Here is a 25734-nt window from a genome sequence, read left to right as displayed (position 1 = left end):
GCTATCTCTCCCAGTTTTGTATTGTCTGTAGACTTTGATATGTATGCTATCTGTGCTTGTATCCAAGTAAATGATTAAAAATATTAAAACAGCACAGGGCAAGCATAAATTGCTGGTGTACTCCACTGAGGACCCCCTACCACCCTGAATTTGACACTGAACCATTAACGATTATCTCTTGAGAAGATCTAGTACCTCTTGTGGTAGAATTAGCAGTCAGCAACTATATATCTGACTTCAATATGTACTGTTTGAATAGAATACGTGGTTTCAGAAGATTTGGGTTTTCTTCCCAGATTTTCTAATTCCTTGAAATGCTATGAAGTTGAGGCAATTAAGAGCTCTCTGAATATGTTTCCTCATCTGGAAAATGGGATAATGATATCCACGCCACATACCTAGCAGGGACGTTGTAAAGAAAATGCTTTGTAAATTTTAAAGCTCAATGGAAATCTGAGTGCTTCCTTTTTTTTTGCTGCTGTTAATCATAGGGCCAAACTCTGAACCAGCTGACTGGATTGTTCACTTTTTCCATTTTCCACACCAATAATTTTCTCTAGAATTGACTAGAGAATATTCATCACATATATATTTAGGAGATATACAGATATACATATAGTTGAAAGAGAAACTCTCTATTCTACCAGGTTTACTTTAAAATGTTTAACATTGAATCAGTTTTTTGTTACATGGGAACAAGCTAATGTAAGGAAACAATCTTCAGACATACAAAGACCATTCTTTAGTCTAAAATGATCAACTCACAAATGTCAGAAATGTTAAAGTAAGATCGAAAAATCCTCTGTGTAGAGCCACTTTTCTGATTGGGAATGAAGAATACATTCTTGACCTCAAGTTTTTGCTTTGAATTTGCAAATTAATCTCATCAATTTTTCAGTCATTTTTCCAGTAGCAAAAACAATAACAAAATGCTTCCAGGCCACCAAAAACCATTTACAGCATGTAAAAAACTATTCATATACAATACACACATGTATGTAGTCCTTAGTACACATTGAGCTACATAGTTTTCTACACCTTAATCTTAAAACAACTTTTTTTACTTTCTTTCAGCTGGAAATGGAAAAGCTGCAATTACAGACATTGGAGCAGGAGCACAAGAAGTTATCTGCTCGCCTGGAGGATGAACGTGGTAAAAATAAGCATGTTGTCTTAATGCTGGTCAAGGAGTGCAAACAGTTGTCTGGTAAAATCATAGAGGAAGCCCAGAAGCTGGAAGAAGTCATGGCCAGTCTTGAAGAGGAAAAGAAAAAAACAAATGAATTAGAGGAAGCACTAACTGCAGAGAAACAAAGAAGTGCAGAAATGGAAGCACAGATGGAGAAACAACTCTCTGAATTTGACACAGAGAGGGAGCAACTCCGAGCCAAGCTTAACAGAGAGGAAGCACACACAACTGACCTCAAAGAAGAGATAGACAAGATGAAAAAAATGATCGAGCAACTGAAGAAGGGAAACGACAGCAAACCGAGCCTTTCTCTCCCCCGCAAGACAAAAGACAAACGTTTGGTTTCTATATCTGTGGGAACAGAAGGACCTACATCAAGGTCGGTTGCTTGCCAGACCGACACCATGGTGGATAGTACTGACCCTGTTAAGAAGTTGCCTTTGACTGTACCCATAAAGCCTTCAACAGCAAGCCCCCTCGTTTCTGGCAATGCAAAAGGCAGTGTTTGCACCAATGCCACTTTTGTAAAACCAGTTATTGACAGGCAGTCTTCCTACAGTGATTTGATTGCTCCCCCTACACCTTCTCTCCCACCTCCAAGTCCAAACAGAATTGAGGAAAATGGACCAAGTACTGGCTCTACACCAGTTTTACCAAGTAGCACATCCCCCCTTCCCAGTAATGCTGCCCCTTCCACTTCTCCAGCACCAAGCATAGCTTCTCAGAACTATTCACTAGCTTCATCTATGCACAGTTCACATTCACCATGTGCCAATGCATCTTTGCATCCAGGTCCAAACCCACGTGTCCAAGCAGCTAGATTTAGATTTCAGGGCAATGCCAATGACCAAGACCAAAATGGAAACACTACCCAAAGCCCTCCATCAAGAGATGTCTCTCCCACGAGTCGTGACAACTTAGTAGCCAAACAGCTAGCTCGGAATACTGTCACCCAAGCACTGTCAAGATTTACAAGCCCTCAAGTGGGGGCTGCAGTGAGACCTGGAGCACCCCATCCAGTAGAAGCTGGCACCTGTCCCCCTGTTGGTAGAATGAGTTTAAAGACTCCCAGTGTACCAAGAGTTGACCGAGGAAATCCTCCTCCCATCCCACCAAAAAAGCCAGGGCTCTCCCAAACTCCTTCACCACCACACCCTCAAATCAAAGTTATTATGGATAGCAGCAGATCCTCTAATGCAGGGGCCAAAGTTGATAACAAAACCACGACTTCATCTCCTTCCAGTTCACCACAAGGAATTAGGGTAATAAATGAGGAAAACCTCTCTAAGTCACCCTCCCCTCAGCTGCCACCAAAACCAACCATAGATTTAACTGTGGCACCTGCAGGCTGTGCCATTTCAGCCATGGCCACTTCTCAGGTGGGTGCCTGGCCTTCCGAAACCCCTGGACTGAGCCAACCTGCATGTTCCGAAAATCCCCTTGTCATTCCCACCACCATTGCCTGTAGCTCCTCCATAAACCCCGTTAGTGCCTCATCCTGTAGACCATGTGCCTCAGACAGCCTCCTGGTAACAGCATCAGGTAAAAGGATTGAAATATTGCACCCTCTCCGAAGAATGTTTTCTGTCCTGTACAATTGGTCGGTCAGTTGCTTCACCTTCCTTTACAATATCTTGAAATCTTTCCTTTTTGATTTCAGTTGATATTTATGCGATTTTTCTTTCCTCCTCTTTCCCTTTCTTATTTTTTCTCATTCTTTTTTATTTCTTGAAGGTTTAAGGATATGGTGATTCATCTTGCCAAACAAAATCTAGTTTTCTCATCAGTTTCCCAAAATAGTGCTTTAGAGCACATAGACATGCTTATTTGGGGCACTTGAAACACAGCAGGAAAGATGAAGTTTTCCTTAAGACATATTTACTTTGCAAGTCTTGAATTTTACTAAGATGCCTTAAATTAATATTACTGCTACATCTTTGAATTTTAATAGTGGACTATAGTTGCACTTCTATTATTAACAAATTGATTTGTGTAGAAATTGGGCTAGTTCTGTTTTTTTATTTGTTTGTTTATTCATTGTCTAAACCTTTAATTTCATCACTTTAGGGAGCTCACTGTTAGAAAACTCCTTTAGAGGTTAAGAGACTTGGCCAGGGTCCTGAAGTTTGTATTAAAGGCAGTATGCAAACCCCCCTTTTCCAAACCCTGAGGTAAAAACTCCATAATTTGGGAGGGGTATTAATGTCTTTTGGCACTTAAGTTTCACTATTTGTTTCCCCTTTATGTTAATTTTTTAAAAGCTCAGTATATTTGCACATCTTTGGTTTAAGTTTAAATTATTTCAAATGCATTTTATCCAACTTGGCACTACATTCTTCCTAATAATTCATCACAGATGGACTTAACTCATATCTTGGAATATATCAGAGAAAATTACCATTTCTGGGCAATTTGTGGGGTTGAAAGAAAGAGTATTCAATGTAGACCCTTCCAAACTCCTAGATGATTATGGGGACTTGAACAAAAGAACAGGGATAAGCAGATACAACAGTGGCCTTGGAATCAAGATGACAAATTCAAATCTTGCCTCAAATACTTTCCGGTTGGGTTTGTTTGTCCCTGGGAAAGTTACTGAACTTCTATTGGCATCATTTTTCTTATCCATAAAATGAAGGGAGTTGGACTCAGTAGCCTCAAAGGATCCTTCTCATTCTAAATCTGCCTGTGAAGTCCTTTAAATAATGATAAAGTAATAAGATACTGGTTTTTAAAAAAGATTATCAGAATTTATATATCCAAGTGACTATCACCCCCTTTCAGATCTTGGGTGATTATACATTTAATACATTGATGCCATTGTCAACACAATTCTTTGGACTGACTCTGAAAACTGTCTGCTAGTTAGTGGTAACCCACAAAAGATAATCAATGTCTTTTTGTGATAGAATATATCATTTTTGGTCCCAAGTCTACAGTTCCTATATTGATCATCTATAGAATGTGCCAAACATGGCTCTGGTTGCCATTTTATTGTTCCTCAATATCTAACCCCAGCCCCACTTGGGGTTACCCAAGCCTTATGTATGAAAGTTTGCCACTAATAAGGATATACAAAATAAGGTATGAAAGACTGTGAGGGTAGGTTCTAAATATTTTTAATATTTAGATATGTTTAGCAATGGTAGAATGACTTTGTTGGAAGAAATGTATAACTTCTTAGGATGGCATAGTGGAAAGAGGCCTGGTTCAAGAGTCAGAAGACCTGGGTTCAAATTCCACCTCTCCAAGTTAGTAGCTGTATGACCTGGGGCAAATCACCTTCTTTTCCTAGGCCTCAGTTTCTTGATGTGTAAAATATCAGGATTGATTTAGAAGGCATAATTATAGATCTAGAATTATGATCCTATCTATCAATTGAAATTATTTAGCAAAGTAGTAATGAAACTGCTCCTTTATGTTCTTTGCATATGAAAATGTTTGTATTTGTTGATATTTACATTACCAATTTTTTTTTAAATTCCCGTGCCCCCTCTCTTTTAGAAAAATTGCATGGCTTCTCAAAGTTCCTGCTTTAAAGGTTAATAACTCCTAGATGTTTAATTTTCATACCATTATAATTTTTGAGCCAGAAGGGCCCTAAGGGAGCATCAAGACCAATAATGGAATGTTCCACCCGAAAGACTTGGGGTCTCTAGAGGTTAACTGGCTTCTTATGGTCATGCAGGTATTAAGTGTCATAGCCTGGAATCAAATCCAGTGTTCTAGTCACTATGCCATAAAAACAATGTCTTTGCTTTAAGTCATATTTTGTCCTTTTGTCTGCTCTCTGCCATGTCACTTCTGTGACCCAAGGAGATAGGAAGGATGTGTCTAAGTGGTCCATGACCTGATCTCTCATGGTAGACACTTTTTTTTTAAACTGGGCTTCAGGAGCTACCAAGCTTTGAGTACCTGTTCTTGAAGAGTGATGCCTTTCACTGTGTGGTCATTAGTCCTTGAGAATGTCTTTTGTGAATGATAGAGAGTACAGCAGTGGGCTAAGGATGTCACCTGCAGTGCTTCAATTCTCCATCCTTTGAAAAACAACCTCACTTTTTTTGAGTTTGAGAATAGCATCTAGGAGAGGGCCAGAACTGCAATAGTAGTAGTTCAAGAGGAACTGAACTAGTTTCTCCATCAATGCCTCCCTCCCCGTTTTTTGGCATTCCCAGAATGACAGCATTGCACAGCATAGAATAACAGGCTTTTGTTGAGTTTTAATCCTGAACGGAGAGGAATTACTGTCCTTGTCACCATGCATCGTAGGCTATAAATCATCCCTGCATGTAGACTTTCTTGACATTTTCTGTATAAAATCCAGGTTTTCCCTCAGACTACCCATAGAGGTCATTCCCTTTCTTACTGCTTCAGAAACAAAGTAGGATAGCTAGCTTCTGCCAGCGTGCTGTTTTAAACTAGGGAACATTTTGCCCCCCCTTTCCCAAAGGGCAGTCATGAGCCTGCTAAAAACTGCTTATGATAGAATCATGACTGAGAACAAGTCTTCCACTATGTCTATTATATACTGACCCTAATTTGGGCTTTTTTTTAACCCCAAACGGTCATTTTACACTAGGATATATAGTCACATGGCCAGATGAAATAAAATACAGCATTTAAAATGAACACAGTGTACTTCCAATTAATGTGTTAATTTTTTGTTAGTAATACTCTCAAGAGAAAATAGTTGAAGTAGTTCTGACATGAATGAAAACTCATAGGTCAGCCCTTTATCCCCACCCTACCTCCCACATAACCTGTTTCATTTGACAGATGAACAAACACTTAAAATAGAAATTACTCCAGGCAGCTGAATTTCCATACCCTTGGCATTTTTTTCTTTCCCTTTTTTTTTTGTTTGATATTCTCCTCTATCTCAATTTAGTCCACTATGATTTTTCTCTCTTTTCTATGTGATTGGCTTAGGGGCTAAATCGGAAAAAAACGAGTTTTGATGTGGGCTATGAAATTAACCACCTCCACATTCTGAAGCTGGTGCCAGAAGCTGTTTTCTGTCCTCATGCCCTTCCTCATTGCATGCTCTTCAAGCTTTCACTGCAGCTTCATGTTTACTAACTTTCCAATATGAAACTGAACTTTCCTAACACTACTAAAATATCCTGGATGAACACAGTCCTAGTCTGTCATTTCCTAGGTATTATTTACAAATCAGTTAAGGCCTACCATTTTTTTTATCAATGTATAGAAATTTTAAATGAAAAATAAACTTTCTGTGGTGGTCTTTTACTTTATTCTATAAAAGAGTTCCATCTATTATGTTTCAATGGGTTTCATTAAAGTAATTTGAACATTTATCTACTTTCTCAAAAAAAAATAGTAAAAGTTCGAAATTTCACCTAATGTAAAAACATGATAGTCAGCCTGGATATTTTTTAATTACTATGTAAAAAGGTCTTGAATATGTGCATCTACCTTCAAAGAAAATTAGAGAGTATGATTAAAATATATTCATCTTTCAAACCTGCTTGACTGCTAATTGTGAGACTGTTCATTTATCCAAAGACTCATTAGAAAAACACTAGTTTTTTTTAATCTTTTATCTTTCTGATCTTTACACTTGAAAAGCACTGTTTTCTCAGGAAACCACAACTAAAAGGGGCAGAGTAGTTTACAGTAGAAGGCTGGCGTTAAAATGTTTATTTTGTAGTAGTTCAAAAAAAGCCTAGCAACAAAATAAAAGGCAAATCAAGTAAGTAATGTTAGTGCCCTTGAGTCTTTGGGCTCATACCAAATCATCAATAACTAACTTCCCTTGGATTAGGTCCAAGACAGCTTGGACTAAAATCTACAATTTATTAAAGATAGTTTAGTCCAGGGAATCTGGTTTGGGGTCAAGGTCCTCCTGCTCTTGTTTATATCCTGTCTCATAGCTAATGTCTCTAATGTGTAACTTTCATTTTTGCACCCTTTTTGTGAATCACTATAGTTCTACCAGATTTAATTTTGTGATTTAAAAAAATACAAATTGATAACTCCACAAAGAGGAGGATTTTGGAAGAGCAAAATGGTTAAACTATTTTTATAGAGAGAGGACTATAGTGTTTTCATAAATATTTAATTTTGCAAATACATAGGTTGGGTATGGTATTGTAATCTAGTAAAGATTAAAGCCATACATAATTAATGTGCCTGTTAATGCCCAGATTTTAATATGAAACTGCAAAGGAGCTTAAATTATACATATAGCTTCTGTTTGTGTTTTCTAGCTAGGAAAATAATTTAGTTAGATCTTTGCCATATTGTTTTGAAAATATAAACTATATTTAAAAAAGAAATTGTACCTGGGAAGCTAGTTAAATCAACCAGGCAAGTGTAAGAACCAAATAGATAAGAATGTCTCCATACACAGGCATACTCTTATCCCAATGTTAATATAATGGAAGCCTAAAATTTGCTCATGTATTTTGTATTTTGTCAAGGTATGTGACAACAACAGATACATACACACATTAGTTAAGGTTGTGATTCATTGAGTTTTCTCATAGAATAAATGTAAAATTATTCATTTGGAAGTTTGTGCAGAGTTCATAAATTCTCATTTCATGTTAAGCATTTATACTTTCCCTTTTTTTTACAGCCTTTTGATCAAGGAAGAGTTCAGAAAGTTTTTCATAGTATTTATAGCAGGCTTCACACACTCAACAAATTCTTTTCTAAGGCTGCAAAGTACTGATAATGACTGTCTAACTAAGATAACTCTTGAAATTTCTATTAAAACTCTTTTCTATACTCTGTCCTATTTTGTTGGGTGACTTAAGCTTTTTCTAGACAGTGATCATCTGACAAAGTAATTCTTTTTATATATATTTTGAGGTATGCTGAATGGATGTTCTTTTTAAGTTATAGACCACATGTATACCATTGATCATTGCTGTAGTGTCATATCCAACTTTAGTTATTATATCTCATTTCTAAACCAAGAATTTGAAGGCATGTATTTGAAGGTCTTAGTAGTACCTGGTGCCTTTTCCTGGATAATGTCACATTTCTTCATTATCCTGGAGGACTAAGGCAAAGGGGGAAAGAGGTCCCTCATTGTTTAACTTCAATTATATATTTTGATATCTGCAATATCACTTTATTTTAAAATCTTGAATTAAAAAAAAGAACGGACATAAATGTTCTGTTTTTCACATTTGACAAGTGCTGGAATTTGGAAAAGGAATTTTAGAATTCGCATCTGTGATGTTTTCTAAAATTGCTCATTACATTAACCTGTGATAATAAACTGAGAGACATTCTTAACTAAAAATAACATATCACCACTGTGTGCAGATTTAAATTAATGACTGATAGAAAGGAATGAAATAACAATGAGACTAAATAAATCTTAACAGACCAATTAGTGTTAGAAATTGTGTTTCCCCGTGTTGGGGATGTATGCTTGTGTGTGTGTATGGTTTAAAGAGAAGAGGATAATATTCATTTTCTTGCACCTCCCCATCTAACTTGGGTCACTTTAACTCACAGGCTGGTCACCCTCCCTAACCCCTTTGCTAATGAGTGGTGGTCCTGCCTCCCTGGCTGGCAGGTCCACCCTTCTTCAGCAAGCTGCTGCCCAGGGAAATGTCACTTTATTATCAATGCTGCTTAATGAAGAAGGACTGGACATTAATTACTCCTGTGAAGATGGCTCTTCTGCCTTGTATTCTGCTGCTAAGAATGGACATACAGGTAAAGAATGTGATATCTCACTACTTCCCCCAGGAACTCTCATCTCTAAAGGAGTGGAGCAACTTAGATTTAATGGAACACTCTGTTATTACATTTAACATTCATTTCAAATAGCTGATGCTTGTAACAAATACATTCTATCAAAGAGAATTTTTAAAAAATGTTATTATATGTATATATCCCAAATACATCTTTTCTTAATGAGAATATATGTCAGTTAATGAAAAACAAGTTCTGTCCTCCTAATTTCCAACACCAGTGAATTCTGTATTACTGATTTAAGTAACGGCTAATACAAAGTACATTTCTAGTTCAGTATATTATTCCAATCTGTGATGCCTTTGGTTTAGCATGAATAAGAAGCCTGAATATACCCTCCATAACAAGTGACTGATGTGTGTTAAGCAAGAGGCTTTAGGGCCTCCCTGTTACTAACTTCGGATTCAGTTATTTCATTTTTGCAAGTTAGAAAAGGTCCTAGGTCCTGGAGACTTAGAGCAACTTAGCAGAGGGGATAGTTAATTAGATATTTCATTTCTGGGATACTTTTATAAAGATCTTTGAGTGAGATGATTAATCAGAATGGAATAGTGTTCAAATCTGTGAATTATTTTTGTTCTTTCTTAAAATAAGAATCCCGTCATAAAGCAAATCACACCTTACTATGTTAGTGTGAAAAAAAAAAAGATGGAGTTGGCTACTGATGCAGCATTCAGGGTCCTTGGTTCAATTCTGGCCTCAGAGACTCTTTCTAACTGTGTGGCCCTGAACAAGTCATTTGACTCCATTTGCCTAGCCTAGCCCTTAACACTCTTCTACCTTGGGATTGATGTTTAGTATTGATTAGATTTAGTCTTGATTAGAATTATTGATTCTAAGAAAAGAGTTTAAACATAAAATAAATAACATTGCCTATCCCATTCAAATCATTACAGCATGACAGTTCACAGGGGGCTTTATTTTTTCCTATATACTAGAGTTGGTTTTTGTTTTTTAAGGAGAGTAAAATGCAGAAAGCATTTAACCAGAAGAGAGCTTTTGATAAGGCTGGAGCTCATCTATGCAACATTACTTGGTCTAAGAGACTTCCCAATGTAATATGTATTATCTGTTAAACAGGGTTTTAGACTAGAGGAGCAAGAAACTTAATTTTTTAGTTGTGCCTGACCCAGATGGGACTTAATAAGTTCTTAGACTTTTTCTTGTTTTGAATAAATGAATTGATGAAGTATTTATTAAGTACTGATAGTGTTCTAAGTTCTGGGATAGAAGTAGAAAAGCAAGATAACCCCTATTAGTTTGAACTTACATTCTAATGAGAGACAACCGAAAAAAGTTTCAGCTGTCAGTCAGATGGAAAGACCCTTGGGTCCATGGGGTTTCCTGGCAAAGTAGTATTAATCTTTCTTCTTTAGTGTAATTTCCACTGATAAAAATCCTACCAGTTTTTTATATTGGACTATTTAACATTTCTAAGGACTTTGTTGCAATGCATTCAATTATTTGATATTCAACAAGTATTAAAAATTTTACTTCTATCTAGTGTGCTGTGCTGAGTGTTGAGGGAATTAGAAATTTTAGAAGCTGGTCCCTGACTTTAGGGAGCATATAGTCTGGTAGGAAAATAAGATACAAAAGAAATGAAAATAAAAAAGAAAGACTCAGAAATGTTTTCAAGTAAATGTCAAATACTTCAAGGAATACTGCAGTACAAGGTGATGCATAGTGTTTATTCTTAGTGAAGAGGATTAGTTATATGCTCTAAAACATTTTCAATGAGATGATTGTGATAAAAATCTACCAAACCACTTAGTGAAAGGATGACTTTTCAGTTTAGGTGACAGCTGTCTATACCTAGCCCTTCCCATAGCAACCAGAAAAATATGTCTAGATGGGCGTAGGAGGAAGGGAAGGGGAGGTAAGATTTTTTTAATTAAGCCATTATTTATGAGCCTTTAGTTCTTAAAAGTATCAGAATCTTCAAGAAAAGTAATTAAAACCAGAGGGAATTGTTTCAGATTTAAACAGAACACTCCCATTTTGATTTAGTGCTTATTTATTGTCATTCTGAAGAAGAGAATCTGGGTGTCCCTAAGTAGGTTATGAGAAAACCATCATGACATTCATCAGACTAACAGCCCATCCACAGGATTTTAGAAAGTATCTTTAGCTTGGATATCATTTGGGTGTTTAGGGGATTTGGGGTAACTATCAAATTAGAGGCATTAAAGTGGTTTTCTGTTAAAATCCTTAGACTGTGTGAGATTGCTGCTGAATGCAGAAGCACAAGTTAATACTGCTGATAAAAATGGCTTCACACCCTTGTGTTCAGCAGCTGCTCAGGGACATTTCAAGTAAGTGATATTCTAAGATTTCTCTCTTCTATGAAAAGAGCCCCTTCTTTCGATTACCTAAACAACTGAGTTCTGGCCAAATGTGAGTCAATCCATTACAAACAAATATGTCAACTAAACAAGTACTTACATTCAAAGAAATATACCCAAAGGAACTTCTCCTGCAATATTTGAATAATGGCATTTTGTATGGAGCAGATATTATGCATTCCTTCAGAATTTAACATGAATCAAATACTTCTGCAACCATACCTATCTTGGATAAATATATGATTAGCATTTTCTATTTTATAATGAAAGATGCAAAATATTGAGAAGAAGTCTTTGGGTGAAAACCACTTGCAGTGTCATTTTTTAAGGAAAAGAAAGAGATTTATTTGCACTGAACTTGACCTTCAGAGTACTTGTGATTATGGGGCAACAGTTGATGAGCACTTATTCTAATATTTTGTTCAGAATTACATCTACAATGCTCATCCTATTTTGAGCTTTTATTTTTAAACCATGACACAGGAACTTGACTATTCTGAAAGGGGGTCAACATAAAGCCAGAAGCAATAATTATGCATTCCCTTAAATACATATGACCTTAGGAGCTATTGCCTCTGTAAGCTTATTAGGCCAGTTGAATAACTAGGGTAATTTAAAGTCCAATATTTTCATACTGAAAATAGAATACAATTATTTACCCAGCTTACCCAGTATATTCTCATTCTGAAGTTGATGGTCTTTATATGAGAAATGATAGGTACATAAACTTTTCTGTCTAGGGGGAAAATTCCTTAGAACCCTTTTATTTGTGTAATTTGAAATTTTGAATTTGATGCCCAAAATCTTATTTTCTCCGTTTCTTAATTAATAGTTTCACTTCATGAAAATTTCAAAAGATTGTTCCTTTAAGGTATTCTACAGTCATTTTTTGGAACTTTTAATGCATCCTATACTACTGAAATTAGCATTTAAGAGACTGAAAATCAGTTGCCCCCCCCCCAAAAAAAAAGATCCAGTGGTGTTGAGGGCATATAATTCTAATATATACAAGACACTTCTGGGCGTATGAAGGCAAGAGCTGAAAAGTCTCCTGCCTTCAAAGAGTGTATATTTGAGTTGTATATAAGTGAATGTAACAGGGAAGCCAGGTGACTCAGTGGATAGAGAGTCAGCCCTGGAGATGAGATCCTGGGTCAAAGTGTCCTTTGTGTGTGACCCTGGACAAGTCACTTAACCCCAATTTCCTGGCTTTTATCATTCTTCTGCCTTGGAACCAATAAACATTATTAATTCTAAGACAAAAGATAAGGATTTTTTTAAAGTGTGCATTGTACTGGAGGGGAATACAGCAGAACTGGAAGTAGAAAGCACTTTCAGTGGGGAAAGAGCACCAGCATTTAGGGAGATCTAGGGAAAAGCCATTGGTTAGGTGTCACCTGATCTGGGTTTTGAAAGAAGCTAGGCGTTTTTGTCCCTAATAAACCTGCCTAATTTCCTCCAGATTATATCATTACCTCTAGTTATTGTCTCCAGGTGACTAGTGGTCTTCTCTAGCAGGCACTGTAACTTGGATGCTGTTAACTTTTAGGACTAGGACACAAAGTGCCCAGGAAAATGCCATACTCCATTGTATAAGGAAATAATCATGTATAGTAATTGAACATTAAACAGCTCACATGCCAAACATTAATCAATAAACTAAACAATGCCAAGAAAAGGGGTTGGTACTAAAAAGCCTTACTGTGTATCTTCTCAAGTTACTAAATGCCAGTCCATCTCGAATTTACTGGTCTTGTTTTCTCTTGATTCTCAGAACTCAGCTTCTTTCTGGAGCCAATGTCCATTCCCTCCCTTTTCCAGGGGAGTGTTGTCTCTCTGCCCCCTCTACCTCCATCTCTTGAGTGATATCATCTGCAAAGTGGCTTCTTGATGAGACTACTATTTCAAATCACAAGCCATAAACTATTTCACATCGTGATCATAAGTTAAAAATAAAAAGATCTTAAATACTGAAAAAATTGCAAAAAAGTAATGACCTCATAGCATTTGGCCAGATTGTCACACTCTATCAAAGCTGCTATTTTCAGGTTTCTTTTTTTGTTGTTTTTTACAGCTCGAATTTTTTTTTTTAGAAGATTTTTCCCCCAGCTTGAATAAAGTACATTCTCCAGTTTCATTTTTGTTTATAACTATTTTGTGCCTATTAACTGGTGGTATGAATTTGGCTATATGATATATCTGACCATAAGCTTCATATTAATAAAGACTACATTTTTAGTATGCCATTACTTGACATTGCTTTTTCATTTTAATGCCCTTTCCATACGATGCATTTGCTTTCAAAGGCAGAATTTTTTTTTCATTCCATTTTTGTGTTTAGGTGTGCAGAATTACTAATTGCATATCATGCTGACATTAACCATGCTGCTGAAGGAGGACAAACACCTCTATACCTGGCCTGTAAAAATGGAAATAATGAATGTATTAAACTATTGTTGGAAGCTGGAACAGACCGAAATGTAAAAACCAGTGTAAGTAAAAATTATCGTTATTCTTATTTAATAATAAAAACATCTCTCATTTACGTAGGCTGTACAAAGTTCTTTCCTAATATGAAGGTGAGTGGTACAAATATTCTTCTTCTCACTTTTTGGATGAGAAATTGAAGGCTTAGAGAGGTGTGGTGACTTACTCTAGCTCAGAGATCAATGGCATTTCAGAGCAAGGACGCCAACCCAGTTTGTCTGATTCCAGGAATGATGCTCTCCCACTGGGCCAAATGAGGTTGATATTTATCATTAAGCCACAGCTAGAAAATACAGGAATGCTTTCAAATTAGGGAATGCTTTTTTTCTTGGAATTATAAAATTGTTTTCCCTATAAGACAAAAATTTATATTTCTTTCTAGAACTTGTTAAGGTCAGTGATTAAATTATACAGGAGAGTAAGCTAGTAGTAGCTAACATTTATATATTTTTCACTATGTATCTGATTCTCTGTTAAGCATTTTACAATTATTCTCTCATTTGATCTTTATAACTTAAACTCTAGGAGCTAGATAACTAGGAAATAGAGGTTAAGTAACTTCCCAAGAGTCAGGGAGTTAGTAAGTATCTGATGTTGGGTTTGAACTCGGGTCTTTCTGACTCCAAGCCTACCAGTCTGTTTAGTATACCACTTAGCTGCCCCTGGATGTGTATTATAAGACCTTTTGAGTTGTAGGTTGACAGATGGTACCACCACTCCCTCTTCTTAAGAGCTTATTTAAGGTAATATGTCTTGGACACATCAGTATTAGGAGGATGTCATTGTGCCATACTATTTCGAGTCGGAAAATATTTATTAGATACCTACTATGTGCAAAGCAATGCACACAAAGATTAAACAATATTAGCTCCCCTTTTTTTAAGAAATTTATAGCCTAGGGGGCAGTTAGGTGACACCCTGGATAAAAGAAGCCAGCCCTGGAGACAGGAGGAGTTCCTGAGTTCAAATGTGTTCTCAAATACATCCTAGCTATGTGATTCTGAGCAAGTCACATAACCCCCATTACCTAGCCCTTCCCACCCTTTCGCCTTAGAACCGAGACATAGTATTGATTCTAAGATGGGATATAAGGGTTTTAAGAAAAAATAAAGAAACCTGCAGTAGAGTGGGTTCATCAAAGTATGAAATAAGGTAGAATATAATAGAGACAAAGGAAAGAGACCACAGTGTGGTGGTTTTTTTTTCCCTTAATTGTTTTAGGAAAATTCAGTGGAAGAAAGGCCCCCCTCACCTGGGGAAATCAGGGAAGATTTCATGAGGTAGCTGACCTTCACTGTTTCTTGAAGGAAGAGAAGATGGAGAGAAGGGAGGGATAACTTCCTGAATGTACAAAGGAAAAAGGAGACAAGATGATACACACTAGCACTATTGGAAGTTCACTTTCACAGGAAGGAAAAGTACAAAAAGAATGTGAAATGAGCCTGGAATTATTACTTGGAGAGAGCCTGAAAAAGTATGTAAATGTTAGCTTGGGGATTTTGTTCTTGGCCCCAAGAAAAATCAAGAGTATAATGAATGAACCTGGTATGAAATGGTTATGGTACTGGATATAAAGTTGAGAAGACCTAGATTCAAATCCTGTGACAGACACTTACTAGATTGAGACTCTGGACAAATTATTTAATCTCTCAAGGCCTCAGTTTTCTGAGTAAAATGAGAGAAGTGGACTCAATAGTCTCATGTTTCTTCCAGCTCTAAATCTATGATCCTGTGATGTTATGAGGTCTTGCAGGTACATTTGGGAGATTATTACTGTGTCTATAAAGAATGAACTAAGGAAAGGGAGGCTAATTAGGAAACTGTTCTATTAGTACAAGTGATGAGACCCTAAACTAATGATATAGCAGTGGGAAATGTGGAGTGGAGAAGAGATGAGACATTAAAGAGAGAATTGACAGCTCTTGACAATTGATTGAATGTGGGAAGTAAGGGAGGAAGAAGAGTCCAAGATGATTATATGGTATCAAACCTAAACTAATGGGAAGTGGATATGCTAGGGAGAGAAGACAGGGTTGAATGTTACCCACCTGAACATATATCCCCCTGTCCATTTAAAATCAAATTTTCTGTAGATTTCCTTCAATAGGGACATCTAGAATTTGGGTGATTTTACTTTTTCATTTAATTCTTTTTTTTTTTTGTAACCTAGTCTGTGACATTTACTTCAGGGGGTATTAGCTATTAAATATTTAGATTAAATTTTGTAATAATCTATATGAAAAAGTAAATATTACCAAGTTTTCTTATTTTGGGATAGGTAAGCAGTTACATAAGTTATTAATGAGGCATTGGGAAACTTGAAAGTATGGAAGATGATGCATCTAGAGAGATGAGACAGTGCAGAAAATGGGGCTGAAGGGAATGTTGAATTCTTACTTTGGCCTTTTAATATAAGGACATCAAAGAAGATTGCAAGATAGAATGTTTTCCTAGGAGCAGTTGTGTTATCTTTGATATGGTAATTCAAGGAAGACTTAAGATTTATACCTTTTCTAAAGTGTATATGAAGGATTGATCTCTCCCCAAAATATCTTTCTATAAATCTTGAGGGTTTACAAAACACTTGGCAGACACTGTTTCATTTATGTAACAGCACTGCTGAAGGGTTGATACTGTAGCTATAATTGACATTTTATATACAGAAAAGGAAACTGAGTCTCAAGGAAGTGATACAACTTAACTATAATTGTGGAGGACCTGAGGCCATGTTGCCTCAGATGCCCAATACACTGCTCTTTCGACAAAGTGCACTGCTGAAAATGGTATTAGCAGTTTGACAAAAACTGAGTCATGAGATTTTATGAAGTTGCCTGGAGCATGAAGGATGTTGATTCATTTATTTAGTCCCCCTCCTGGTTTGGCCATTTCTTATCTACCAACTTAGTCTAATATTAGTAGCTGACAGGACAAGGAGAAGTAAAACCATCCATTTGGAGTTTTCATTAACAAGCATTTATTAATCACCTAATGCATGCCAGGCACTGTACTGGGTGGCACAATGGATAGAGTGCTGGGCTTGGAGTCAGGAAGATTCATCTTCTTGAGTTCAGATCTGCCATCATATACTTACTTAGCTGCCTGACACTGAGCAAGTCTCTTAACCTTGTTTGGCTCTATTTCCTCATTTGTAGAATGGGCTGGAGAAGGAAATGACAAACCACTCCATTCTCGTTGCCAAAAAAACCCCCAGTATATGGGGACAACGAGTCAGATATGTCTGAAAACAAACAACAAAATTGTACTCAGTATTAAAGATTTAGATTTTTTTAGAAAGAGCTATTTCTTTTCCTGAAAGAAGTTACATTCTACTGGGGGAATAGAGCAGGGTGAAGGGAGAATACAAGATATGCCCAGATAAATAATAACAAAATATTGTGAATGAAGAGGTAAGGGTGAATCACACAGCCTCTTAGAACCTTGGACAGCAAATCTAATCTATACCAGAACAGAAATCTGCTTAAAGACATTCTGAGATAGAGAACTCACTCCTTTCAGAAGCTTTTTTCTGCTGGTTTATAGCTCTCATTTCAGGGGGTTTCCCCTTATATTAAAAAATGTAATATATAGTGTATCATACACTATATATACAGAAAGTATATGCTCTTTGCCACATCCATTCATTGCTTCTCATTCAGCTTTTTAGGGCAAAATAAAATCAGCCAAGTCCTTCTTGACTATTCTTCAAATATCCAAAGACAGTCATCATGATCCCCTCACCATACATACACATTTAGTATCTTTTTTTTTCAAGCTAACCTTCCACAGTTGCTTCAATTAATTCTTATACTCCAGGTTTCCAATCCCTTTAACATCCTGGTTGCCATTTGCAAGTGTTCATGGCCCTCAAAACTGAACACAATTCAGCAATGCTCATTCAGATTTGTTGCTCTCTTGAGAGTATTTTTTTCCTGTGTGGGTACATTATCCCCTTCAATTCTAGCATACTATGTCAAGGGTTTTTCTTACTTAGAGCGTTGTGTGAAAGCCATCCAATGTCTGTCTCCAGGAGCTTCTAGCTTAACATGTCAGGTGTATGATCTTATATGGATGCCTCTCAATCAGTAAAATAAGACCAAAACCCATGAGAAGGACACCTTCTCCATTGTCCACATTCTTTTCTCAGGCTTCCATCGAGGGTCCACCTCCTGTGCCTTTACCTAAGCCTTTTACCATTTTGTGCATACTATTTAAATATATGGATGGTCTGACTGGAATAATTTATTTTTACTATGATCCCATGTCCTTATCTTGTCATACATGCCTTGATGAAATATTTTGTTCTAGTTCTCACATGCAAATATCATTAACAATATGATGCATCTCTTGTTTGCCCTTTTGGCAGCCTAAATTTTCAAATGTGAAATTTACTATTATGTGGCAAATCCAATTTATGTAAATATGTTTATATATAAATCAAATGCCATGGATGGAACCTTACTATAAAATTATCCTTAGGGGTCATTTCCTGTCACTACTATGCATAGAGGAGACTAGCTTATAATGATGGAGTATTTTCACACATGCATAAAGGATACAAATATCTCTTGAATAGAACCTAATAATCCAGGTTTAATATCAAATGCTACTCTTGAAATGGGGTGAGATTTTAGTATGCCATATATACCATACACCAGACAAAAACCATGTCAGAAAATGCCTTTGCTCGTTGGATTATTCTCTAATAGACCTCCGTCTGAATTTGAAATAGCAGAAAACATATCAGAGCAGCAAGAAGTATAACTAATCAAGTCAAATCACTTTCCTTCAGCCCTTGCAACTAGACATGATTGGAATTTGTTCTTTTTCCAGCTTGCAAACTCATCCTAAAAGCTCATTAAAAGTGAAATTGGAGCAAGGCTATAAATAAATAATATGATACACTATTTCATAAATTTTCTCCTCCTTGGGTTTTTGTTTGCAGGATGGTTGGACCCCAATTCATGCTGCTGTGGATTCTGGCAATGTGGACAGTCTGAAGCTCCTTATGTACTATGGGGTAACTGATAATGGAAACCTTATGAGTGATATGGAGCTGGATTCAGGCTTTTTTGACTTGGATTGCAGAGAGAAGAATTCTGACTATAGAACCAAGCCTATTGTTCCTACAGATCTTATCAACCATGCTGACAAGGAAGGCTGGACTGCTGCCCACATAGCCGCATCAAAAGGTCTTAAGGTGTGTTCATTTAAGCCAACTTTTCTTATACTCAGGTGACTCTTTGGGGATAAAATATTTCTACATGTTTATATTGAATAATTAGAGAGGGTGTTTTTGCAGGTGACCTTAAAGAGTTAAAGAAAATTTCCCTTTTTGGTATCTAAGAGATATTTATGGAGGTGGGAACATGGAGGAAAAGGGATAAGAAAGTAAACCCTTCCTAAAATCTCTTAGAATTGTTGGCAGAGTTTTCATTAGAAAGTGTGTGGCTTGTTTGGAAATATTTTTTAGTGTTCATTTGTCAGAAAAACATCCAATTCAGTCTGAGGTTGGTTTTTAAAAATTGAGATTACTGACAATTAGATAATAATATGGCCAAATACTAACATTACACTTTGTTGGAGGGTTGGATTTTTTTTCCTTCTCATTCCAGCCACTCCTTAGTCTTTTGATTCTGAGCAGTTATATATATTTACTAGGATTCAGTAAAAATGTGAATGATCTTTCTTCCCAGTTGACTGGGTAATATTACAGGAAGTTCCATGAGCAATTTGAAAGGAAAGCAAAGGTTATCATAAGTATTGGTATAGTTTGACAGCTAGGTTACAAGTGATTAGAGTCAGGTAAACAAGTTTAAATATGGCCTCAGACATTTATAGATTTAAGTCACTTAACCCTGTTTGCCTCAGTTTCCTCATCTGTAAAATGAGTTGAAGAAGGAGATGGCAAACCACTCTAGTAGTTTTGCCATGAAAACCCCAAAGGCAGTCACAAAGAGTCAGATATCACAGAAACAACCAAAGAGATTGTTGGGCAACATTCTTTAATCATTCGTGAAGATCAAAATCATAAAAGTAGTAGATAGTTAATGAATGCCCCCCAATTTAAATGTAAAATAATTTCACAACATAAATGACAGAAGATCCAAATGAAGTTTTTGAAGGGGAGGGTTAGTAGCAGAATGCATACTTATTCACTGGTGATGATCATTTCTACCCTCACAAGTCTATGAATACTCATTCGTTAGAAGGTTAATGTATTCATAGCCACAAAGACAGAACAACTGTTGTTGTTTAGTTGTTTCAGTCATGTCTGACTCTTCGTGGGGTTTCTTGGCAAGGATATTGCCATAGTTTGCATTTCCTTCTCCAGTTCATTTTATAGATAAGGAAACTAAAGCAAACAAGATATTAACTTACTTGCCCAGAGTCACATAGCTAGGAATTCTCTGAGGCCAGATTTGAACTCAGGGGAGATGAATCTTCCAGACTTCAGGCTTGGCACTCTATCCACTATACCACCTAGCTCTCTATTGTCACAGGAATATTCAAATGATGATGCGTAACAGCTCTTTTTCCTCCTTCTAAGATAGGAATTCTTATTTGCAGTGGATGGGACAGTAGGAGGTGGTCCTAAACCTTTTTCCCAGCCTGCTGCAACCTATGGGCCCTTTCTCAGAACAATGTGTTTAAATGCACAGAATTATAAAATACATCTATCTTGTAATAATTATGTAACAGAATTTTTAAGAGAGGGAGAGAGATATAAATGGTGGAATCTGAAGACTTTATAGCATAAAACTTTGAAAAGACATAGAATTTCAATTGGCAACAGACATTTCACATATGAGAAAGATAAAGCCCCAAAATGTTCTAACTCGCTTGTGATGATGACAGTGGAAGAGTTGGGGTTAAAAACTTGACTCTCTCAATGACTTTTCACTGCCATCCATGTTGATTTATGCCATTAGGGGAAAGTATAAACACTTTTTCTCTTAGCAAAAAATTCAGACCAGTTTGAGGTAAGGAAGCTCCATCAGCATAAGAATCATTTATCTAGAACTCTCTGCTACTCTTCTTGAAAAATTAAATATCTTACATTTCTGACTGAGCATAACTAAAATATTTTAGTTTGATAACATCAGCAAGTTGAAACTATTATCTTATGTAGTATGCTTCTTTCATATCCATCAGTTTTCATGGTGCAAACCCAAGAACCAGTTCTTAGGGTGATTTAGTCTCTAGTTATTCTCTTCCCCTCTTTTTAGGACATTGTTTGTTCTTCTTGGGATAAATCTATGGATATACATAATATAATGTTCAGCAATATAAATATTCTCATAATATTTGGACTATTATTATTTTAGAGAGATTCCTGATCTGATAATAACATTTTTCACCTCACTTTGAGTCACTCAGCATAAATGGAAAAGAAGCATAGTTGTATGATTATATGTTTAATTAACCAGTACTCTGATACATCCTTCCTAGTATAAGAAGCAGATTGGGCAGATGTGTTAAAGTTTTAACTTCTCCCTTGAGGAAGTTAGGGTACATTCTGTTCTGTCTGATTTGATGATATGTTTCCTGATGTTGAACCATGGAGTAGAATCTAGATTCCATTTTGCCAAATTCCCTTGCATCTTTGCAGTTTTTCATCCTCGTTCTTCTAATTCCTCAGAGGCATGGTAGATAGCACAATGGACTTGGAGTTAGGAACTCATGAGTTCAAATCTAGCCTCAGAGGTCTACACACTGTGTGACCTGAAATGGGGCAAGTCACTTAATCTTTGCCTGTACAGTCTCCTCAACTATAAAGATGAAAATAAAAATTTTAGCACCTATCTTCTGGAATTTTTTGAGGATCAAATATGATATTTGTAAATCATCAAAGGATGCCACTCAGATTGATATTCAGCATTAAATGTTTAGTAAGCAGATACATTATAAGACAGACAGAATTCAATTAAATGATAAGGGTGCCCAACTAATTCAGTAAGACAGAATTTATGCCCTTCATGAGTACAGCCAATGTGTTTTGTTTCCAGATCTGTTGTTCTCTTCTCCAGAAGAAATGAGAATGTGAAACATAGTGTAATTGGGTTTTATCTTTTTAGAGCAGTTGCATAGAGAACTGCCATGAGTCAGGTAGTAGGTACCATTGTAGTAAAAGTGGATGTTGCTGCCCCCAGCTTTCAACTTGGTATTGCTACATGACCACAGAAACGGAGAATAGAATGGAATCCCTGCTTGCTTTCTTCAGTTGAGTTTTCTCACAAATGAATTAGAAAGTATTATGCTTAATCTTTGTTTTTCTTTTTAATTGTTCAAAACTTGAGAGGTTTAAGTTTATGGTTGGGCCTGAATATTTAATTGGTGGTCGCCACGGATTTAATTTCTAAATCCCAAAATGAATTACTCAAGTAAATTAAATTTTTGGTAGTTTATTTTATAATAGAGGGAAGAGAGAGAGACAGAGACAGAGAGACAGAGAGACGATGAGCCTTGTGAACGACATGTTCACAAACATATGCAAAGACGATGAGCCTTTCTTGGAGGTTCATACCTTCAGAAAGGACAAAGAAGGAAGTCAGCCTTTACACTCACCACAGTGACCATCTAAAAGAAAAGCAGTCTGAGGTCTCCTGCAGGAGCTCCTCCAGAGGTCCAGTTCCATAGCCAAGTGTCTTCACTCCAAGTCTGAGTGTCTGTCTTCCAGTCTCTCCTCAAGTGTCTGTCTTCCTTCCAGCTCCAAGTGACTGTCTTCACTCCAAGTCTGAGTGACTGTTTTCTAATCTCTTCCTCAAGTGACTGATCATATGTCTATGTGTCTGTTTCCACTATTTAGAGACCTTTTTCTCTTGTGCCACCTCCCCTAAATTTTATGTCTACCAATCACAGCAGACACTCCTCTCCAGAACTGCCCACTCTTTCACACGTGGGTCACAGACCTCCCACTCAATGTAAAATGGGTGTTCACACCTTTTTGTGGTTAGTTCACACCTTTTTGTAGTTAGTTCATACCTTCTGTGTTTAAAATGGGTAGATCTACTTTAAATACTGGGTTTACACTTTGGGGATTAAAATCTAAAAATAGACAGGGGATTACAATTTAATCTTCACAATAAAGGAAGAACTAAGTACCTTCATTGTTACAATCAGGGGAGAGCCAAATCCAATCTTCACAAGAGACTTTCTTGTGAAATTCATTTAAATCAATAATTCACAACCAAGGAGGACTCTTTATCTTCTCACCTCCAGCCTTTGTTGACATTGACTAATTCTACATATTTTGGCAAGCTAGAAATGAAAGATTCTCATGGTAAATTCCTACAAGCAACTGGCATTCTTCTTGGGAGTGTTGCTCAAGTTAATTTCCTAAAACTAGCAAGTAATAGAGCTCTTCTCATTCCAGAACTGCCTAGAAATCTTGTGTAGCCATGGTGGACTTGAGGCGGAAAAGAGAGATAAGTGCAATCGGACTGTGCATGATGTTGCTACTGATGACTGCAAACATCTTCTAGAAAACTTGAGTGAGTGACACTTTACAGCTCTCTCAAACAATGAAATATTTACAATCCTGAAGTCTGAGGGAAGAGTGGGAAGGATATTGATTCAACCACAGTTTTCTCATTAGCCTCTTAATGCCTAAATAGGTTGTTTGAACCCTAAGTAATATAAAACAATTTCATTGATTTTTAAATACAATCACTCTCTATTTTGAAATTATAAAGTGATCCTCTTAGAATAAATTCATGCCATTCATGCAGGTTGGGTATTTTTTTTTCAATTTAATAGTCTGAAAATTTGCATCTGTTTAAGTAACTACTACTCCTCATTTCTTCTTTCTATATAGATTTCTTAATAAATGTTTGAATCTGTAGCGTGACAGCAGTAATGCCTTAGCCATTGACTCACTGAATGATCTTGGGCAAGTTGCTTCTTAGTTTCCTCATCTTTAGACTGAAAGAGTTGTAATAGATAATCTCTAACGTCCCCAATAAGACTACACTAGGGAACAGAGCTCTCAGCAATCAGTCTCAGTGTGAAACTCCCTTCACCAGTGTACCTCATAACTAATCTTTGAATTAGTAAAATATGTCCTCAGAAATTATTTTCATAAGTGAGAAGGTAAGTGAGTTGGCCAGGGTCTCTTAACCCTCAATATGTATTTTGTTACTTATTTATTTAATTTATTTTTAAATATTTATTTAGGCTCTTTTGTACCAGCATTATTTTTGCATAGCAATACCTGGTTATTTTCTGCATTGCTTGATTCTGTATTATTTTCTTTTTTATCTACACAGTGTGGAGCATCTTAATCTTTTGAAATTTCCCTCCTAATGTTTGTCATTTCCCTGTCAGTCATAAGTATCTGTAATTTTCCACTGATGTCTTCATCTAGCAGCAGCCCAAACTAATAATCTTGGGTTTTCATCTTCACCCTCAGGTTTTTATTCTTTTGTTCTTTTAAGGAGTGAGTGATGAGATCAAACACATTTAAAGTGTTAAGGGCATAGCTAAACAAAGTGATGCAAAATGAATAAACACATTCAAAAGTGCAATATCTGTACAAGTTATAATCATATAAATAACCACAATGACTAACAAAAATCTGTAAAATAGTCATAAAATAAGAGGGAATAGAGGCATACTAACAGATTAGGTGAGTTCAGTATTACTATGTTGAAGTTAATTTTCACATTTTCATTAAGCTACAGATGGTGAAAGTTTGATTTTAAATATAGTTTCAAAAACCTTTTGTTTTTCAGTTTATATTTTAATGTTAAGTATATAATAAAACAATTCAAGAAAAGACTTACTAAAGTTAAATAGCATGGAATTCACAAGAATAAAATACATTTCTTGGGAACTAATAATAGGCAGAGAATGCTAGGTTCTCTTAAAATTCTTAGTTTTGCTCTCAGAAAAAAACTTTCCTTAAAAATGTTTTCGAAAGCTAGATTTCTAGGTCCTACACATTTATGTCATTGTTCATTTTTAGAAGCTGAGTAAGCCTTTTATATAAATAGAAACTCTATTCAGAAACAATGATTCTCTATTCATATATCAGCTTTTTAGAAAGTGGTCTTAAGCTCACTTAAGAAAGAAAATGAAAAACAAAGAAACCATCATTTCATTATTTGAGAACTTTTTCTTGATATCTCAAAAATTCATTATTTAAATTATGCCATGTGGAAATAAATTAAGTCAGTATGTATTCACTGAGCACTTCCCATGAGCATTGTACTCTGATGTGGGAGAATTACAAAGGAAAAACAAAAGGCAGGAAACTTTGGACCTCAAAGCATACAATCCTTTTGGAAATAATCAACTTGCTCACACACACACACACACACACACACACACACAACAACAACAACAACAACAACAACAACAACAACAACAAAAATCTAGGGCAAACACCAGTCAACATGCAGCACAATACAATAAAAAAAAAAATTAAGAGGGGAGAGATGTGGAGATAGGCATTGATCTAGGTTATGGATCCACTGATCCAGGAAAATTTCCTGAGGGAAGTGGGTTTTGAATGAGGTCATATAAATGGGTCACTGGAACAGAGGAGAAAGTGAATTCTGAGAAAGGAAACAAAAGTGAAGGAAGGAAGCTATTAGAGAGTTGTTGATATGGAAGGTAGAAAGTGATTTTGCTTATGTAAGAGACAGACAGGGGTGTTGCTAAAGAATAATAAGGGATCAGAGCTCAGAGCAGCTAGGGAGAGAGCAATTGATGGAAGAGTGTGAATTGCAGGTTTAAAACCCTAGATTTAGAATGGTCAGCAAAAGAAAGCCATTGTAGATTATTGAGCAAGGGGAGTATATGATAAAGTTGGTGTTTGAAAAAAAAAAAGTGCTTAGGCACTCCATAGAAATGGGGAAGAGATTGAAAGCAAAGCGATTATCAAGAAACTATTATTAACAATTTAGGTATGAAGATAATAGAGATCTCGGTTTAGAGGGTAAACTGAAAAAAAAAAGCAAATCTAGGAGGAAAAAAATC

The 25734-nt window shown here is 36.2% G+C and overlaps 1 protein-coding gene across 2 annotated transcripts in view; it reads left to right on the top strand.

Moving 5' to 3' along the window:
• The window catches only part of CTTNBP2 (cortactin binding protein 2), a 182490-nt gene that overhangs the window by 98576 nt on the left and 58180 nt on the right, over nucleotides 1-25734 (top strand). Inside the window, exons 4-9 of one of the 2 annotated variants that reach the window (XM_007504190.3) lie at nucleotides 1075-2731; nucleotides 8681-8884; nucleotides 11139-11238; nucleotides 13610-13760; nucleotides 18698-18952; nucleotides 23129-23246. In XM_007504190.3, coding sequence (XP_007504252.2) covers nucleotides 1075-2731; nucleotides 8681-8884; nucleotides 11139-11238; nucleotides 13610-13760; nucleotides 18698-18952; nucleotides 23129-23246 — 2485 coding nt within the window. Of the gene's footprint in view, nucleotides 1-1074; nucleotides 2732-8680; nucleotides 8885-11138; nucleotides 11239-13609; nucleotides 13761-18697; nucleotides 18953-23128; nucleotides 23247-25734 lie in introns of those variants that run through there. The other variant, XM_056799583.1, reaches the window with a different exon arrangement.

The sequence above is a fragment of the Monodelphis domestica genome, chromosome 5 (assembly GCF_027887165.1).
Source record: "Monodelphis domestica isolate mMonDom1 chromosome 5, mMonDom1.pri, whole genome shotgun sequence".
In the NCBI taxonomy this organism is placed as follows: domain Eukaryota; kingdom Metazoa; phylum Chordata; class Mammalia; order Didelphimorphia; family Didelphidae; genus Monodelphis; species Monodelphis domestica.
Note: the sequence above shows the minus strand (reverse complement) of the source record. Positions and strands in the feature narration are given on the sequence as shown.